Raw genomic sequence first — 20,910 nt, forward strand, 5'->3', positions numbered from 1 at the left:
ACAACAACACTAAACAATACATTCATTGCACTATAACGGTGACAAACGGTACCCACAAACTGTTAGGGCATACATAAAGCTGTCTCAACAGCGTAGCTTTCCTTTCAGCACTATGGAGTGAATCCTTACCACCGCTACACCTGGCTATCAGCGGAGCCTCGTCTGGCAGCTAAACAGTTTATTCAGCCTCATTTACTGCCTTTTTAAAAACCATAGCTGATGTGGCTGACTTGCTTAAATATGGTTTCTACTGACTCCTTGTGGATTTGTGTATCTCGTTAAAAACCGCATTCTCCTTCAATAATAACGAATGCCGACATGAGTTTTGAACCATACACACATTATTACATTTACAGTGGGGAAAAAAAGTATTTAGTCAGCCACCAATTGTGCAAGTTCTCCCACTTAAAAAGATGAGAGAGGCCTGTAATTTTCATCATAGGTACACGTCAACTATGACAGACAAAATGAGAAATAAAAATCCAGAAAATCACATTGTAGGATTTGTAATGAATTTATTTGCAAATTATGGTGGAAAATAAGTATTTGGTCAATGACAAAAGTTTCTCAATACTTTGTTATATACCCTTTGTTGGCAATGACACAGGTCAAACGTTTTCTGTAAGTCTTCACAAGGTTTTCACACACTGTTGCTGGTATTTTGGCCCATTCCTCCATGCAGATCTCCTCTAGAGCAGTGATGTTTTGGGGCTGTCGCTGGGCAACACGGACTTTCAACTCCCTCCAAAGATTTTCTATGGGGTTGAGATCTGGAGACTGGCTAGGCCACTCCAGGACCTTGAAATGCTTCATACGAAGCCACTCCTTCGTTGCCCGGGCGGTGTGTTTGGGATCATTGTCATGCTGAAAGACCCAGCCATGTTTCATCTTCAATGCCCTTGCTGATGGAAGGAGGTTTTCACTCAAAATCTCACGATACATGGCCCCATTCATTCTTTCCTTTACACGGATCAGTCGTCCTGGTCCATTTGCAGAAAAACAGCCCCAAAGCATGATATTTCCACCCCCATGCTTCACAGTAGGTATGGTGTTCTTTGGATGCAACTCAGCATTCTTTGTCCTCCAAACACGACGAGTTGAGTTTTTACCAAAAAGTTCTATTTTGGTTTCATCTTACCATATGACATTCTCCCAATCCTCTTCTGGATCATCCAAATGCACTCTAGCAAACTTCAGACGGGCCTGGACATGTACTGGCTTAAGCAGGGGGACACGTCTTGCACTGCAGGATTTGAGTCCCTGGCGGCGTAGTGTGTTACTGATGGTAGGCTTTGTTACTTTGGTCCCAGCTCTCTGCAGGTCATTCACTAGGTCCCCCCTTGTGATCATTTTGACCCCACGGGGTGAGATCTTGCGTGGAGCCCCAGATCGAGGGAGATTATCAGTGGTCTTGTATGTCTTCCATTTCCTAATAATTGCTCCCACAGTTGATTTCTTCAAACCAAGCTGCTTACCTATTGCAGATTCAGTCTTCCCAGCCTGGTGCAGGTCTACAATTTTGTTTCTGGTGTCCATTGACAGCTCTTTGGTCTTGGCCATAGTGGAGTTTGGAGTGTGACTGTTTGAGGTTGTGGACAGGTGTCTTTTATACTGATAACAAGTTCAAACAGGTGCCATTAATACAGGTAACGAGTGGAGGACAGAGGAGCCTCTTAAAGAAGAAGTTACAGGTCTGTGAGAGCCAGAAATCTTGCTTTTTTGTAGGTGACCAAATACTTATTTTCCACCATCATTTGCAAATAAATTCATAAAAAATCCTACAATGTGATTTTCTGGATTTCTTTTTCTCAATTTGTCTGTCATAGTTGACGTGTACTTATGATGAAAATTACAGGCCTCTCTCATCTTTTTAAGTGGGAGAACTTGCACAATTGGTGGCTGACTAAATACTTTTTCCCCACTGTATGTTCAGTAAATTCATAATGTTTGTTCTTATATCATTAACACTTAGCTCTAAGTATAAGCAAGTGCAAGCAACCGAGCTGCGACGAGGTAGGCCTATTCGTTCAGCACTTTCAAAATGGACACCAACAGAAATTCAGAGATGTTAGTTCAGATAAATTCAGCAAGATTTTGAGGCCTTAACTTTACAGTTCTTGAAGTTACCACACACAGAGAGCGAGCGAGAGGGGGAGAGAGAGAGACACGGTTTGAAGTATTTTATTAGGAATATGTAGTCTAAAAAGGAAGGAAAATACAATCCATGAGGATCCACTTTTATAGACAATAAAACAAGCACAGACAGCGCATTGCGCAAACAAAACAACCCTCGCAATGGCAACTGGAATTGGGTCTATTGCTGAACGTTTTGTTGAAAAAATATATTTGAAAGGGAAGAGGCTGTCACTGGCAAACATGGTTACAGACCCAACAACATTATATAGTATCCCCTCCTGGATACCCCCCCCCCGGTTTACATATTTTCCTGATAAACAATGGCTTGACTTTTGATCCTAAAACTGGGATTTTTTACTAGGATTAAATGTCAGGACCGTTCAAAATGTATTATCCCAGTTGGAGCTCGTTTGTTTTTCAGAGTTCCCAGTTGTCTTGAACGCACTGAAGTCTGAGATTTCCGAGTTTCCAGTTGTTTTGAACGCGGCAGAAGTCATGCTGGATTGACAGCATGGCCAATCTATTCAACCTTTTCTGGCTGATGGTGTTGTGTGTGAATGTTTATCCTTTTAAGCTTGGAAAAGAGGCCCTTTCAGACAGATGTTTCAAATCCTTGAACCCAGACTTGGACCACACACCCTCTCCATCGAATAGCAGACAGGGGAAGCAAAATGGGGATTGCTTTGCGACACTCGCAGTTAATCACTTATTCCTTCCAAACCACTCATTGTTGAATTTGCTATTTCCGACATGTTGTGTAATGTTTATGTCCAATGGCCGATGAGCACCGACATGTTTTCTCTACATATGACAAGGATTGAAAAGGATTTGCCAGTAGAATGTTGATGTGATTCATGATGATGACTGCTTGTCTAGCTAGCTAGCTTGCTAGCTAAGATTTTGAAAGTATGATGTTGACATGATCAGTCCAATCAAAGCTATGGTAGCTATTATGTGATTTGACGTCATTCTATCTGTGGCCAATGACCTTGGGCCTTCTTGGATGGGCACTTCAATTGTAAATCAATGGCAGCATCCAAGGGAGTTTGAACAGCCTAGCTCTCCCTGTAGATTCTGCGGTGACATAGTGTCCCCATGAGTGACAGAACACTGAGCCAATCATGGCGCAACTAGAGAAGATTACCAACGCCTACGCTCTGTATTTCGCTGGCTGCCCCTCCACCACAGAAAGCACACCTGCATTTTGGAGCTGCCATACTTCAGAATGAGACCATGTTTGTATGCGGCTTTATTAACTTAATGATTATTATTTTTTAACATTGTTTGCAAACTGATTTGTGACATGAATATTTTTCTTTAGCTAATAACAAGAGCCCCACCTGCCCTTAATGGCGGGTCGCCACTGGTATATTGTATGAAATAGGGTTGTAATCTGTTGTGCCTTATTGCCAAGTCATGGACTTGTCATCACAGTTCTTTGTTTATCACAAATCACATTTAGCCTAGTTCTTCCCAGCTGTGTCATATGACAAAACATGTGAATTATGATGAATTATCACATGCAGGATCACAAGTTTTGATAAATGCTTTCTCATTCTTACCTCTGTACAAAGTAACCCACAAGTCAGACCCTGTGTATTCATTCTACAATAGCCTTTATTCTACTTTACGCAACTGGCAGCTGGTAGGCTTATCTATTGGCTTGCTATATTGTGTCTGGTCTGGTGTGATTCCCACATAGTCTCTGATCATTGCTTGCAGTCCAAACAGGGTGCTCTAAATATAATCATTTATTTTGTGGATCCAGCCATCTTAGAATAAGGGAAAGAGATAGCTACATAGGCTAACTAATGTATTTAATTAAGCCTTTGCACTGTCTTGCATACTGTATAGGCCACGTGATTTACATGGCTGATTCAGTTGGAAAAGTATTTATTATGGATACCCATTCTTATGCCAGCATCAGAAAGGTTATCAGTGTTTGCATTACTTTGCATTTTTGTCCAATGATAACACTGCTGTGTTTCATGCCAGACTCCAACCAGACAAGCTAGAACTCCTTTTCATTTCACAATACATCCTCTTTCACATCTTATTTCTCTTTCACAAGCTGTCTTGAAGGGACTTCACTTTACCCTTTGATAGTATTACGAGAATCCTTTCTCTCTGAGACTAAAAGGATTACGCTTCAATCTGTCCATACTGCACGTTGGCCTGCCAAGCCTCTCCTGTAGAATTATCTGTTGATTACGAAGTAGCTACTGCTGCATGGCATTGCATGTATGTATTGTTGTTTTGGTATGAGGTAGAATGTTGAATGACTGGAATGTGCTCAGACAACACATACAACATAGTTGGCTTTTAGTGTATAGGCCTTTGTCTTGTCAATGGAAAGATTGATTGACTGCTGTTTTGTTGGCACACAAAGTACTAGTTTGTTATATACCTAGAAAAGTGTCGGCTTGTATCCAGGGAACATGCCAAATGAGGTGCAACAGCACTCAAGGCAGAAATACAGGCAATAGATCAGTTGTCAACCTGAACTCTTGAAATATATGTTAAAGAAGTGTCTGTTTTAAGAGTTAGTGCTTTACATAGTTTTCTATTTGCATTGCATTGATAGTTAGCTGAAGTAAGCCAATTTCTATGTGCAGAAGTTGGTTGTGGATGTGTTAGGGGGGGTGTACAACTCAACTGTGCATGCATCCCACGTGCAACAGCTGCAAATGAATAAACAGAACTGTTTGAGTTCTGCAGCTAGCCTTTACTTGTGGTGGCCTGGGAGGGGAGGGTGTAGGGGGATTAGCTGCAGTTGATCCATCTGCTCATAATAGTGTTTGATGTTTGTTTACACAGGAAGCTGTATCAGAAGTTGATGGAGGAGCATGGCTCGCATCTCCCTGCCCTCTTTAGACTCCTCCCTCCAAGGGATACCCAAGAGTGTGCTGGCTGTTTCCATGGAAACTAAGTACCAATGCCAGCAGTGTCACCAGGTCCTGAGGAAGCCGGTCCAGGCTCAGTGTGGACATCGCTTCTGTGTCCACTGTTTGAAACTGCTCACCAGGTAGACTACAGGATCATCTCACCACAGCCACTCTCCCAGCTCTGCAAACCTCGCTCTTTCCCACACCTTTAAAAACCCATTCTCACTGAGCATGCTGCTCCACCCCACCCTGTCCTGCTGTAGTTGCAGCAGTGCAGTGTCTCTCTGTGGTGTTGTTGTTGTTACCTTGGCTCCCATCAGCATCTCACCCTTCCACTTGATGAGCCATCATAGACTGAGTGTGTCTGTCTGCGGTGGGAGTCTGGTAGCACTGTCAGATGATCAACACTAATGCAGGTCCAGCCTCCACTGGGATTATCTGGAATGGATTTTAGCTCTGGAGGTGGTAAAACTGGACCAGGCTGCTCTTGCTGATTCCTACTAAAGATTTCTACTCCCCGGGAATGTTTTTTCCTCTCCATCTCACACTGCCTAATTATTTGTGTTTTGTTAATCTGATCATTAACACACTGGTGTTCTTTTAACTTTGGGCACCTTTTTCTTCTGTGATGCCTCCTTCTTTTTAACTGTGATCTTAACGTTTTTTGTCACACCTTTAGTCCTTTTAAATAATTCACAAATGATAGAGCAATGTTTTTGCCCATTTAATTTGCTAACTCCAGTCAAAAATGTGGAGTTCAGCATCAGCATTATGTAGTTACAGGATGTCCTGATTATCATCTGATTATCAGTGAGTTATCAGAGTATAAGGTATATCAGGGAAAGCAATAAGTGAACGTGTACATGGAAGGTAATTGTAAATACTGTACAGCTATTAAGTTGTTTGTCAGGAGAAACATCGTTTGACTATGAACCTTTACTGTCACAGTCTGATGCATGCCTCTACAATTCAGATAAAATACTTGGAACTCCGAGTGCTCTCTTTGTGCTGATATTGAAATGCAAGGAAGTCATGTAGTCATCTATGACTACCCAAGAATTGTACTATTTAAAAACCTAGCCGGTTTAGTTTGAACCCACTCACCCCACACAGGGAGCTCTCATAGTGCAACTATTTAGAGTGTAAATGATATCCATATACGACCCTCTTCAGTATACTAGTGGTCTGACTCCTCCTTCACACTTATCATCTGTTTAAATTCACTCAACCAATCAGTGGATATAATCTTCAACCTTTTAATTTGTGTTAGCATATTTGTTGCCTTGCATGCTGATGCTCCTGTCCTTGTACGTCTTGCCCGTGCTCTCTAATTATAGTGTTGTTAATACCTATAATTACAGTGTCTTGCTGTAGATCTGACTATCACCTATTTTATCCCACACTTGACATGACTTGCCCAACAAAAGTGTCATGTATTCTGCAAAGCGCTACGTATGCTACATAGTTACATGATTCATCTTTCCAGTTTAGCCCTGTGCTTTATAGCACACTGGTAATCATCAGAGACGCTGGTAGTGGATCAGGTGAGGCTAATGCATTAAGAGCCCTCTATCCAGCCACTGAAATCATGTTTTAACTGTAAAATCACATGACGTATGTCTCCCATCATCAGCTCTGGACCCAAGCCCTGTGAAGCCTGTCGACAAGAGGAGATATACGAGGAGCCCCAGTCCATTCTCAATAGCAATGAGGTAAGCCTTGGTGCCATTCATTTGACTTCTAAGAATATCTCTGGTGAATCATGTTTTCATTCACAAGATTCCTATTCATTACAGTTCAAAGCTTGAGGGAGAAAATGAAACTTGAGGGGGGAGAAGTGAACCATGTAGTACATTTCCCTACTTAGGTAGTTTGCCAGATGCCCTCTTCACGAGGCGCCAACCACATCCTTCAACCACACCCCACATTGTCTGGACAGCTCATAGTGAACCAGACAGCTATGTAATTACAGTACTCTTTGTTCTTGTCCCCCCCCCTCTTTGTTCTTGTCCCCCCCCCCCCCCCCCCTTTGTTCTTGTCCCCCCCCCCCAAAGGCTTTTCCAGACAATGCAGCTGGTAGAGAAATCGCCAGCCTGCCTGCCAAATGTATCAATGAGGGATGCTCTTGGACAGGTTGCATCAAAGAATATGAGGTATAGTAAGGACTTCAACAGTGAACCTACAGTTACTAGGTGCCTCATTGGACACAGATTGTGAACTTTCTGTTTGAAACAGAATGCCTGTGTCTCATTAAGGCTCAGCATGGAAAGTCCCTGCCTGCTCGCTCTGGCACTCTACTATGTATGAGGCGGAAAGTGGAAAGTACCAAAGTCTTGCTGGGCTAGATTAACCATGTTGTTTACAGTATTCACTGGAAGACTTAGCAATAATACTCATAATAATGATACTGGCTGCTATACTACACATCTCAAAATGCTAAGATTTTTGTCCTTTGACTTTAGTGCTTTAAAAACAGGAGGAAAGTATTTTTCTGGAGGAAGGAACTTTGCCCTACAGCTCTGAAAGTTAAACAAACATGTACTGTTGTATAATACAAGGCATGTCAGCGAGGGGGACGTTTTAAAAGGCCATTCTCCTTTTTTTATTTGGTCAGTGTTGTATTTGCGTCTTATAAATCATATAAATATGCTGTTTGGGTTATAAAAGGGGTGTCAAGACTGTCAATTATATGTGACATGCTTGTCTATGCTAATGCAGTGAAAAGGGGTTTTTGGGTAATGATTGATACCGGTACATGTACGTCTCCCAGAGCTGTGGGTAGAAGTTTAGCCTACAGTGTACTGCAAATCAACAGTAGTTTCACATGGGGAAAAAGTAGTGATACTAGTACTACTGGTATCTACACTGCTATAGGGCTGATTCAGGAGATTCCTTTTTGCATACGTGCACATTGTGTAGATGAATGTCACGCTGACAACTTGCTGATTAGCTAAACCTCTGTTCTTTTGGTCACACTTAATTTGGATAGTACATCTGTAGATGCTCTCCAGATGATCATACTATCAACAAACTATCTGTTGACAAGCAACTGCTGGCTAAGGTTACTGTTAGGGTTAGGGCTTAGAATAAGGGTTAGGTAAGGGTTAAAGTTAGGGTTAGGGTAAGGGTAAGGGTTATGTTTAGGGTTAGGATAAAGGTTAGGGTTAGTGGATAGTTAGTTGAAATGTTACTGATAGTCTGTAGATGCTCTACAGACTTCAAAATAAGTGTTATCAAGTGTTTCTCTGACCTTTTTAGGGTTGTAGGAGGTAGTGTGATATGTCAAGATGGAGAAATGAAAGACACAAACCTCATTCAATGTCACACTGGGGAATGGGAAGATATACACTGTTGCTAACCAACCGGGATGGGCTGACCTTTTTCCACTATTTTAGTTTCCATTCAGGGAATTATGTTAATTAAACACGTTGTTGACGTTGGTTACAGTTAAAGTTAGGGGTGGGTGGAGATATATTCGGGTTTGGTTGTGGTAAGAGTTAGTCATGGAAGCCTACAGTGGGCCATGCCTGTATGGTAAGTTCCAACTCAAAATGAAGAAAATAGATGTGTACTCACCAGCTCTGCTGCTTCCACTGATGCTCAGGGAGCAGCGATCCCACAGAGCAGAAATACCCCACCCTCCTTTACCCTACCACGTGTTTTTGAGATGAGACAAAAAGGAAGCACAGTAAATGTTCAGTTGCAATTTGCTAGTTACCGCATGAACTGTGTAGCAGTATTGTGTTTGCGTTCCATGACACAAAGATTACTTTACACACCCTCACAAACACTCCCAGGCCACACGCACCTATCATGCTTCCCGCTCAGAGGGGGATGTTTGTATTTGAATATGAAAAAGGCCATAACTGCCTGCTTACCTGCAGGGTGCAATAAACTGGTTCAATTGTTGCAACAACCACAATCAATTGTTAACTGGGGTGCATCCAAGTATTACACTTTATATACCACAGAAGACTGAAATATAACAAAACCGTTTGACATAGAAACACCGGATTTTCAGCGTTTGTTTTAAAAATAATGTTGATTAATTATGAAATTATGAACATTATTAATAACATTCCACCCATGAGGCCACTCGGGCGATCAGGTCATTTGACTCCAGGAAAGGGATCTATGCACAGGTTTACAGTCATTGTAAACTACATCTCCTCCCAAAGTACACTCATGAGTAAATGCCAGGTGTTGAACCTACCTACAATTCAAATACCATTTAACTTCAATACAAATACTAAGATCAGTCATAACCCTACTCCTTTTGTTTGAGGAATTCACATACAGTGGGGAAAAAAAGTATTTAGTCAGCCACCAATTGTGCAAGTTCTCCCACTTAAAAAGATGAGAGAGGCCTGTAATTTTCATCATAGGTATACGTCAACTATGACAGGCAAATTGAGATTTTTTTTCTCCAGAAAATCACATTGTAGGATTTTTTATGAATTTATTTGCAAATGATGGTGGAAAATAAGTATTTGGTCACCTACAAACAAGCAAGATTTCTGGCTCTCACAGACCTGTAACTTCTTCTTTAAGAGGCTCCTCTGTCCTCCACTCGTTACCTGTATTAATGGCACCTGTTTGAACTTGTTATCAGTATAAAAGACACCTGTCCACAACCTCAAACAGTCACACTCCAAACTCCACTATGGCCAAGACCAAAGAGCTGTCAATGGACACCAGAAACAAATTTGTAGACCTGCACCAGGCTGGGAAGACTGACTCTGCAATAGGTAAGCAGCTTGGTTTGAAGAAATCAACTGTGGGAGCAATTATTAGGAAATGGAAGACATACAAGACCACTGATAATCTCCCTCGATCTGGGGCTCCACGCAAGATCTCACCCCGTGGGGTCAAAATGATCACAAGAACGGTGAGCAAAAATCCCAGAACCACACGGGGGGACCTAGTGAATGACCTGCAGAGAGCTGGGACCAAAGAAACAAAGCCTACCATCAGTAACACACTACGCCGCCAGGGACTCAAATCCTGCAGTGCCAGACGTGTCCCCCTGCTTAAGCCAGTACATGTCCAGGCCCGTCTGAAGTTTGCTAGAGTGCATTTGGATGATCCAGAAGAGGATTGGGAGAATGTCATATGGTCAGATGAAACCAAAATAGAACTTTTTGGTAAAAACTCAACTCGTCGTGTTTGGCGGACAAAGAATGCTGAGTTGCATCCAAAGAACACCATACTACTATGAAGCATGGGGGTGGAAACATCATGCTTTGGGGCTGATTTTCTGCAAAGGGACCAGGACGACTGATCCGTGTAAAGGAAAGAATGAATGGGGCCATGTATCGTGAGATTTTGAGTGAAAACCTCCTTCCATCAGCAAGGGCATTGAAGATGAAACGTGGCTGGGTCTTTCAGCATGACAATGATCCCAAACACACCGCCCGGGCAACGAAGGAGTGGCTTCGTAAGAAGCATTTCAAGGTCCTGGAGTGGCCTAGCCAGTCTCCAGATCTCAACCCCATAGAAAATCTTTGGAGGGAGTTGAAAGTCTGTGTTGCCCAGCGACAGCCCCAAAACATCACTGCTCTAGAGGAGCTCTGCATGGAGGAATGGGCCAAAATACCAGCAACAGTGTGTGAAAACCTTGTGAAGACTTACAGAAAACGTTTGACCTGTGTCATTGCCAACAAAGGGTATATAACAAAGTATTGAGAAACTTTTGTTATTGACCAAATACTTATTTTCCACCATAATTTGCAAATAAATTCATAAAAAATCCTACAATGTGATTTTCTGGATTTTTTTTCTTCTCATTTTGTCTGTCATAGTTGACGTGTACCTATGATGAAAATTACAGGCCTCTCTCATCTTTTTAAGTGGGAGAACTTGCACAATTGGTGGCTGACTAAATACTTTTTTTCCCCACTGTAAAGTCTGTTAAGGAATTAATGTCCTTTATGGTATGATCTCAAAACCCAGAACTAAATCTCATTGTGCACTAAATCTAACAAGCGCTGTCAAACTACTCAATTTGGTTCCGGGGGTTTTCAAATGCTGTCTAACATGTACCATTCCCCCTCTCAAAGCTTGTGTCCAGATGTGTCTACAATCCGGGCTGCATGCGATGAATTTGTTTGAATAGTCAGTGATGGTGTCTTTGTTTTTGTTTCTAGGCACAACACGAGGGCAAGTGTGAGTATGAGCGGGTACCATGTGAAGCCTGCCAGGTCCTCATCCTGCGCAGTGAAAAAGAGAGGCACAACGAGAGAGAATGTGAAGCAAGAACATTGAACTGCAAGTACTGCAAAGTCTCCTTCAACTTCAAGCAGATCAAGGTGAGGGAGCTTATCTGGAGAACACCAATAGTCAACAAATATAGAATTAGCTACAGTACTTTAGAGTAAGATGGTGATGAGATGCTTATGGAATGTCCTCCTTACTCTCTGGGATGAACTGATATTCTCTTACCACTCCTCATGTATTACAGGCTCATGATGAAATCTGCCAGAAGTTTCCCATTCAGTGCAAGGACTGTGGAAAGAAAAAGATCCCACGGGAAAAGGTCTGTGCTCTGCTGTAGCTTTGTGACCTTTCAGGTAGCCTAGCAGTTAAGAGCGCTTGGCTGGTTCGAATCCCCGAGACGACTAGGTGAAAAATCTGTCTGTGCCCTTGAGCAAGGCACATAACCCTAATTGCTCCTGTAAGTCGCTCTGGATAAGAGCGTCTGCTAAATTACTAAAATGTAAATGTAATTTAGCTTCATTTCTAGGTCAGTCAATCTTATCTTATTAGCGTTGTTGGTGCCATACTGTTTCTGCTTTCAATAAGGATACATTATTGCCTAGCCAAGAGGAGTAGCCCACATTAAAAAAATACTACAGTTTACTATAGAATACTCTGGTACTTACAATATAATTCTTTAGTAAACTGTAGTATACTGTAGAATCCTATAGTCCACACTAGTATCCCTCGATTGTGTAGTGCTTACTATATAACTTTTTAGTATACTGTAGAATACTATACTCCACACTGTAGTATCTCTTGATCGTGTAGCGCTAACTATAGAATGTTGTAGAATACTATACTACACACTGTAGTATGCCTCGATCATGTAGTAACCAGGCAAACAAAAAAACAAGGAAGTAAGAAAGGATATGTAAACAACAAAGTCAATGGCTGGTCTTCCAGAAGAGTGCCAGTCAGTCATCAATGGAACCTATATTTGCGTGCGGGTCCCCTTCCCCATTTCCCAATGTGTGCCACCCATGACTGAAAAACCTACATGCCAAGTATAGACCATATATTGTGTTGCCTACAGCTTATAGAAAAGAGCAGAAGTGCGGAACCTTACCTGTTCAGATCACAGTCTTACCTACATACAGGTTATGGACAATTTGCTCTTTTAGTTTGTCCAGTAAGTTTCCTCAAGGAGAAAGCCCCAAAAAGATTACAAATAATAAAAATATAATAAAACAAAAGACAATAGTATACAGCATACTACAGTAATGTCCGCAAAAACACTATAGTAAATACTATGGTATACTACAGTAATTTCCTTCTCTTTGCATTGTTGGGAAGGGCCTGTAAGTAAGCATTTCACTGTTAGTCTACACTTGTTGTTTACGAAGCATGTGATGAATAACATTTGAATTAATATCTTCAAAACACTACAGTAAAGTCTGCATAAAAACTACAGTGAATACTATAGTATATAAATATAGTAATACTACAGTATACTATAGTATTTGTTCATGTGGGAGGCCAGAGCATGAACAGAATGGCCTATGTTAATCATTAGGTCTTACTATAAAGTATTCTCATAACACAACTTTCCATTTGAGTTGGACCTTTGAACTTAGGTTATTTTGTTCTGTCTCTCAACTGTCAACTTTCACATTTGAAATGATGGTGGGTATTTTCAGGGTTTGCCCACATTTGTCTTCATAACCCTGACCTTTCTCTTTCTGTTCTGTCCCTTCAGTTTCTAGATCACAGCAGATCCTGTGCCAAGTCTAAGACTGCATGTCCATTCAGTGAGGTTGGCTGCAAGACTGTGGTATGTGTAGAAGATAAATTATAACTAATCAGATAAGGTTTTATCTAAATGATGATGCCTTTAGATATTTGAAAAATGCCTATCTTTGAACATAACGTCCCAGCCAGCTCTTGAGTACTGGTTTCTTGTTTGTCATAGCGGAAACAGGTTTGTTTTACTCAGTATTTTGCTATGACCTGACCTAATTTGTCAGTCAAATAAATATGCCAAATGTGTAGCCTTGTAGATCGAGAGAAACCTGCCCATTGTTGGGGTGCAAAGATGACTATTATACTGAACAAAAATATAAATGCAACATACAACAATTGTAAAGATTTTACTGAGTTACAGTTCATATAAGGAAATCAATCAATTGAAATGAATTCATTAGGCCCTAATCTATGGCTTTCACATGACTGGGAATACAGATATGCATCTGTTGGTCACAGATACCTTTAAAAATGGGGCTCACAACGGGCCTCAGAATCTCGTCACGGTATCTCTGTGCATTCAAACTGCCATCGATAAAATGCAATTGTGTTCGTTGTCCGTAGCTTATGCCTGCCAATACCATAACCCCACCACCACCATGGGGCACTCTGTTCACAACGTTGACATCAGCAAACCGCTCGCCCACACGACGCCATACATGTGGTCTGCGGTTGTGAGGCCGGTTGGACGTACTGCCAAATTCTCTAAAACTACGTTGGAGGCAGCTTATGGTAGAGAAATTAACATTCAATTCTCTGGCTTCAGCTCTGGTGGACATTCCTGCAGTCAACATGCCAATTGCACGCTACCTCAAAACTTAAGACATCTGTGGCATTTTATTATGTGACAAAACTGCACATTTTAGAGTGGCCCCAGCACAAGGTGCACCTGTGTAATGATCATGCTGTTTAATCAACTGCTTGATATGCCACACCTGTTAGGTGGATAAGGTTTTTGTGCATATGGAAAATTTCGGGGATCTTTTATTTCAGCTCATGAAACATGGGACCAACACTTTACATGTTATGTTTATATTTTTGTTCAGTGTATCTCTGATTTAGATCTGCCCTTGGGTTTTGGACACACCCTTAAAAGAGAGACATGTTTCAAAAGAGACATCTAGTGTTTGTAGAGAGTAAATGCTCTATGATCTTTTATGTGCAGCCCCCTACAATTGAATTCCAGCTTGAATTGCAATATTGAAGGGCATCTGAAATTGACACAACAGTATCATACAGACTAGTTAACTCGGTGTGCTAAACGCCTTGTGTTGTGTCACTGCAGATTGATAATGGGAAGCACAGTGACCACGAGCAGACGAGCGTCATGGAGCACATGCGTCTGATCCTGGCGATGATGTCTATTGTGCGGCTTCAGTGTCCGGAGGCCGCAGGGCCGGGGGAGTGGCAGGAGGACTCTGGGCTGGGCCTTTACCGCGCTCCTGAGGAGGGAGCCACAGCTTCTGCAGCCACAGCCGGGGGCGGAGCCGCTGCCTCTGGACAGACCAGTGGCCTTGACCAGAAGGTGGGTCTCATTTGATCGGATGTGTTTGCTATGTAGGAAAAGTACAGAAGCTAGTCTGTGTCTAAATTTAGCAGCCCAAATGTGGTTGTTGTTGTCCCTCCTCGTGTGTGACGGGGGCAATGATAATCAAGCTGGTAAATTATGAAACAGACTGGCATCGTACATGTACTGTGTTGTTATTTAACTATAATAGATTACCTGAAAATTTGTCCATGTGAAGTTGTTGAAGATACAACAACACATAGTGTAGGACTGGTATTCATTGTGTTCTCTGTTCTCCCCTTGTGGTCCTGCAGGTAACAGTGCTGGAGAATATAGTGTGTGTACTGAACAGAGAAGTAGAGAGGAGCTCTCTCACATTAGAGGCCTTCTCACGACAACATAGACTAGACCAGGACAAGATTGAGAACCTCAGCAACAAGGTGCGTCAACTAGAGCGTACTCTCACCATGCGAGATCTACAGCTAGCCGAGACAGACCAGACTCTGAGGGAGCTCCAGTTCTGCACCTTTGACGGTGTGTTTGTTTGGAAGATCGCTGACTTCTCACGCCGCCGCCAGGATTCTGTGGCCGGGCGAACACCCGCCATGTTCTCACCAGGTTAGATCTACGCTGATTATATGTTATTCTCTAGTCCTGCATATCCTTACTCGTTAATGTATCGTAAATATACCATACCGATACACATTTATCGCAATGTAATTCCACAAGTATGTGTGTGTGTGTTAGTCAGAGGCAGATACTGAGGGACTGTCTAAAGTAGTTTATCTTCTCCCACAGCATTCTACTCCAGTAAGTATGGCTATAAGATGTGTCTAAGACTGTATCTGAATGGGGACGGAACAGGTCGAGGGACACACCTTTCTCTTTTCTTCGTGGTGATGAGGGGCAAGTGTGACGCTCTGCTCAAATGGCCCTTCAGTCAGAAAGTGAGTTTCTTTACCTTTCTGATTCCTTATTCAATCAGTCTGTCGTATTAACTTGATCTTACTTATGTCTAACATAATTAACTACAACAGAATACATTATAAAACAAACAAAATATTAAGCCTCCCTCCTATTTCTCTTCCCTATAGGTGACTCTGATGCTGCTGGATCAGAATAACCGGGAGCATATTATTGACGCCTTCCGACCTGATGTCAGCTCCACCTCCTTCCAGCGGCCAATCAGTGAGATGAACATAGCCAGTGGCTGCCCACTCTTCTGCCCATTAGCTAAACTGACAGGCAAAAGCTCCTACCTTAGGGATGATACCATTTTCATCAAGGCCATTGTAGACCTCACAGGCTTGTAGAGGCTGTGGAAGCCCCCTACACAAAGGCACAAAACGCAGACGAATATATAACTTCTGAAATTACATGATATAAGTAATATTATTATAATATGCATATATTTATTATTATAAGTATATCATAGACACTGTTTATTTTGCTGGCTGAAGGCATTGGAATGAAAAATTAATTCTGCTAGCAGATCTTTTCAATTGGTTTAAACAGAGAAAAATAGGGTGAGTGATATGGCCAAGTGTTGGCTTTGTCTACTAGAAGTGCAGTATTATGCAGAGGATGCCGAGGCAATAGGAGCTTGTCAAATTTGGTCTTATTGGGCTTATTGCACATAAATCACATTATGTATTTCTATTATATTATTTTCCAATATCGCTTAATTTAGAGACACTGATGTGATCATGCCAAAATGACACTGTCAAGTTGTGAAAAACGACTTTTACTTGAGGTAGCACCTGTTGTACACATGCACAAGCATGTGTTAGAGATCCTGCCCATTCATCGTGTGAGCAGGGACAACTTTTTAAATGGCAAAACCAACCGGTCGGCCATTTATATTAAAGAAATGTTCCACAAACTCCACCTAGTGCTTTCTCAAAAAAGCTACAAGCCGGTCCCAAGCCCGGATAAAGGAGGACGGGTTAGGTTATGCGTAAGACTAGTAGTAGTGGCGCATGGGTAAAATCACTGGGGAAGCCAAGCCAGGGAAAAAAAGCCATATTACAACCTATGTGTTGTGATCGTTGCATTGTTTGCTCTATGACCTGTTAGTTCATATGCCTTGACACCGTGATATATAGGCCTAAGGCCGAGACAATAAGAAGACACAGTGGCAGAATACATTTCATGGGCAACGATCGCCAGGCCAGCTAGTTAACATTAGCCTAACGTTACTACATCTAGCTACATGTTGAACTTCCATCCTCTCGGGCCAGGGGCACAATGTACAAATGAATGGTTGGATCAGAATTGCCGTTATAGTCATTGACCAGTACGGATAATTACAGTGCCTTGCAAAAGTATTCATCCCCCTTGGCGTTTTTCCTATTTTGTTGCATTACAACCTGTAATTTAAATTGATTTTTATTTGGATTTCATGTAATGGACATACACAAAATAGTCCAAATTGGTGAAGTGAAATGAAAGAAATAACTTGTTTCAAATAATTCTAAAAAATTAATAACGAAAAAGTGGTGCGTGCATATGTATTCACCCCCTTTGCTATGAATCCCCTAAATAAGATCTGGTGCAACCAATTACCTTCAGAAGTCACATAATTAGTTAAATAAAGTCCACCTGTGTGCAATTTAAGTGTCACATGATCTGTCTCAGTATATATACACCTGTTCTGAAAGGCCCCAGAGTCTGCAACACCACTAAGCAAGGGGCACCACCAAGCAAGCGGCACCATGAAGACCAAGGAGCTCTCCAAACAGGTCAGGGACAAAGTCGTGGAGAAGTACAGATCAGGGTTGGGTTATAAAAAAATATCAGAAACTTTGAACATCCCACGGAGCACCATTTTTAAATCCATTATTAAAAAATGGAAAGATTATGGCACCACAACAAACCTGCCAAGAGAGGGCCGCCCACCAAAACTCACGGACCAGTCAAGGAGGGCATTAATCAGAGAGGCAACAAAGAGACCAAAGATAACCCTGAAGGAGCTGCAAAGCTCCACAGCGGAGATTGGAGTATCTGTCCATAGGACCACTTTAAGCCGTACACTCCACAGAGCTGGGCTTTACAGAAGAGTGGGCAGAAAAAAGCCATTGCTTAAAGAAAAAAATAAGCAAACACTTTTGGTGTTCACCAAAAGGCATGTGGGAGACTCCCCAAACATATGGAAGAAGGTACTCTGGTCAGATGACACTAAAATTGAGCTTTTTGGCCATCAAGGAAAACGCTATGTCTGTTGGAAACCCAACACCTCTCATCACCTCGAACACCATCCCCACAGTGAAGCATGGTGGTGGCAGCATGCTGTGGGGATGTTTTTCATCAGCAGGGACTGGGAAACTGGTCAGAATTTAAGGAATGATGGATGGTGCTAGATACAGGGAAATTATTGAGGGAAACCTGTTTCAGTCTTCCAGAGATTTGAGACTGGGACGGAGGTTCACCTTCCAGCAGGACAATGACCCTAAGCATACTGCTAAAGCAACACTCGAGTGGTTTAAGGGGAAACATTTAAATGTCTTGGAATGGCCTAGTCAAAGCCCAGACCTCAATCCATCGAGAATCTGTGGTAGGACTTAAAGATTGCTGTACACCAGCGGAACCCATCCAACTTGAAGGAGCTGGAGCAGTTTTGCCTTGAAGAATGGGCAGAAATCCCAGTGGCTAGATGTGAATAGTTATGCACGCTCAAGTTTTCTGTTTTTTTTGTCTTATTTCTTGTTTGTTTCACAAAAAAATAATATTTTGCGTCTTCAAAGTGGTAGGCATGTTGTGTAAATCAAATGATACAAACCCCCCAAAAATCAATTTTAATTCCAGGTTGTAAGGCAACAAAATAGGAAAAATGCCAAGGGGGGTGAATACTTTCGCAAGCCACTGTAAGTAAAACCACAAGTCCAATTCCCTATCTCCATCCCCGGCTAATTTAGGAATGGGCCAATTTAGCTAGCGAGCTAGCCACTGGAGGACAACAACACAACGGGATGCAACAATTCAAGTTTCCTGTCAATGATGTTTGGCCAGGACCATTCACAGCTGAGTTCACTTAGTTTAGCTCAACGCTGATTGGCTATTATTTTATTGAAAAATGTATCAAGAGAGGCCAAATTTCCTTGCATTCAATGCTACTGGCGGCAACAATGTCATAATCTTTTTGACCAGACAGCATAGATGGGCTACAGAGGGGTGCTGTTTCGTTCGCTTGGATGCTTTCTCCGGTGAGATACATTCAGCCTCTTGCGAATTGAAGGAAATTTATGAAACACAGAAAGATGAAAGAAATGATTTTGTATGTTTTTTTCTTGGTCATTTTTTTGGGGGAGCCTGACTTCCCTTGGTATCCATGAATACGCGCCACTGCTCACATCCATGCTGTATGCACTGTACTTAAAGCCTAATAAATCATTGAACAAGGTGGGTGCACAACAGGCTTTACCTTGAATTAAAGTAGTTTTCCATCAAATTTAAGCAGTATCAAGTTTGTGTTACCATAAATGTCTTCTACTAAGCATGGCAAAAAATTATCAAATAGCTGCTATGCGGACCAAATTTGACACCTCTTAACTGACCTCCTTTCAAAGGCACCACATCCTCTGCATTATCCTGAGTTCAGGCAGACATAGTGAATACTTAATTTGAGCATTATACGACATCAGCTTGAGGCTCAGATGAACCAATCATCGTATCTTTCCTCAGTATACAGTTCTGTTAGCTAGGTAGATAAACAGTGCCTATATAGCTGTAGTGTACAAGAGTACGCCACAGTATAGACATGTACCCAATGAAGATATATATATATATACTGTAATAAAATACAGTATACATCTTACTATTAACTATAACAAATATATGAACTATGTATTATAATGTTATAGCCTAAGGCTAAGCATAGAAAGCTACTGCTCTTTTCAAATACGAAATGCATATTTTATCTCAAATAACAAGGTAATTTATTTATACTGAGCTAGCGCATATATACATAGTAACAGTTAGCAGGCTATTATGCCAGCATAATTGTATTGAAGATAACAATGGAGTGTTTCTGAATGTCATACTTGTGACATAGGTTATCCTTATCTATCTTGTGTAGAGTGGATGAGACAAAATGATACAAGTTCATCTCCTTCACTTAACATTGTGGGTCATTATTCATCAATAACTAATATACTAAAACATTTGGTGACGTGTTGATCATGAATATTTTTGTCACTGTAATGGTAAAGAGTTGTATGTAGTTGTGTGTTGTGTTTTTGTTGAAGAGGAGGCTACACAAATATAACAGCACAGTGTGTAACGTTATTAATTATAATTATATGCATGCATTATAGGAAAGCACTTATAATTAATAAAGTTACCGGTCTTCAAGTTTGTAATTGATTGATTTCTTTATTTATTTAACCAAGGAAGTCGCACTGTAGATCTTGCATTAGACATTTTATTTGTTTATGTTGTCATGATTGTGACAGTCAAGACTTTTGTGTGCCGTAGTTACTTTTTATTGGAACATTTGTGTTTGATTTGATTGCATGTTAATTCAATCTAGCCTGGAGTAGTCCTGAGATTTTTATAGTTTTTTATAGAAGATATGAAAATATTGTATCTATAACAATGAATTGGAGGTGAAAATGTATACTCAATGCATTTTCTACCAATGAGAATGGTGTTATGAAAATAAATACATTGATGTAACTGTGATGAGTCAGTGTGATTTTACCTCCAGAGGGGTATACTCCCAAACAAGCTAGATCTACTCAGGGTTTTCTAAAGCCAGCCAGCTTCAGTTAGCTTCACATTACTGCTCAGGCTTCATCCATACTACGACGGTGGATATTGGTCATCTGCTAACTCTAGCAGGCTTGTAACTGCACGTGCATGTCGCACATGGCTACTCTAACACCAAACTCATAATTGAGACATTCCTGAAACATCAATCCATGGTCGAGCCAGTACCACATTTTTCATTTGTGCCGAAATCAAAATGAAAGAAAGGTTATTGCAAATTCAGCAGGCTATGGTGTAAAATAGGTTTTTATTATTTTTTTTTTATTGTATTATTTATTAGTGCCGTTTATTGTATTACGTTAGTGCACAAGCTTTTCCCCCACTCCTATCAATAAAAGGTTAGTGCGTAAAGTTTCAAATGCATTCTGTCATTACTAAATGTGTAATGTGATAGGTATTGTAACACAAACATTTGATTAATTAATCAGTCTTCCTCAAAAGGGGATGATGATGCAATCTATGCGAGAGGGAGGGAATCCAATTCCATTGGTCCTCAACTCGAGGCTCAGACACTTCATTCGGGTTAATGGAGTTAGCCAGGTTAGATCTGAAGGATTCGTTGCCATAGAAATGTACCTGGCTAAAATGTGACCCACTTTAGTGGTACCGGCTATCCCG

The 20,910-nt window shown here is 41.3% G+C and overlaps 1 protein-coding gene across 1 annotated transcript in view; it reads left to right on the forward strand.

Annotated features, from left to right (window-relative positions):
- Window positions 1-20,199, forward strand: part of LOC311127378 (TNF receptor-associated factor 2-like) — a 31,545-nt gene extending 11,346 nt beyond the window's left edge. The window contains exons 2-11 of the mRNA XM_084159223.1: window positions 4,954-5,161; window positions 6,655-6,733; window positions 7,076-7,174; window positions 11,168-11,329; window positions 11,482-11,556; window positions 12,976-13,050; window positions 14,305-14,544; window positions 14,841-15,144; window positions 15,325-15,473; window positions 15,621-20,199. Coding sequence (XP_084015349.1) covers window positions 4,983-5,161; window positions 6,655-6,733; window positions 7,076-7,174; window positions 11,168-11,329; window positions 11,482-11,556; window positions 12,976-13,050; window positions 14,305-14,544; window positions 14,841-15,144; window positions 15,325-15,473; window positions 15,621-15,839 — 1,581 coding nt within the window. The 5' untranslated portion in view covers window positions 4,954-4,982 and the 3' untranslated portion in view covers window positions 15,840-20,199. The remainder of the gene's footprint in view (window positions 1-4,953; window positions 5,162-6,654; window positions 6,734-7,075; window positions 7,175-11,167; window positions 11,330-11,481; window positions 11,557-12,975; window positions 13,051-14,304; window positions 14,545-14,840; window positions 15,145-15,324; window positions 15,474-15,620) is intronic.
- Window positions 20,200-20,910: the final 711 nt, after the last annotated feature.

This window comes from Coregonus lavaretus, assembly GCF_964263955.1.
Source record: "Coregonus lavaretus genome assembly, chromosome: 4".
Taxonomy (NCBI): Eukaryota; Metazoa; Chordata; class Actinopteri; order Salmoniformes; family Salmonidae; genus Coregonus; species Coregonus lavaretus.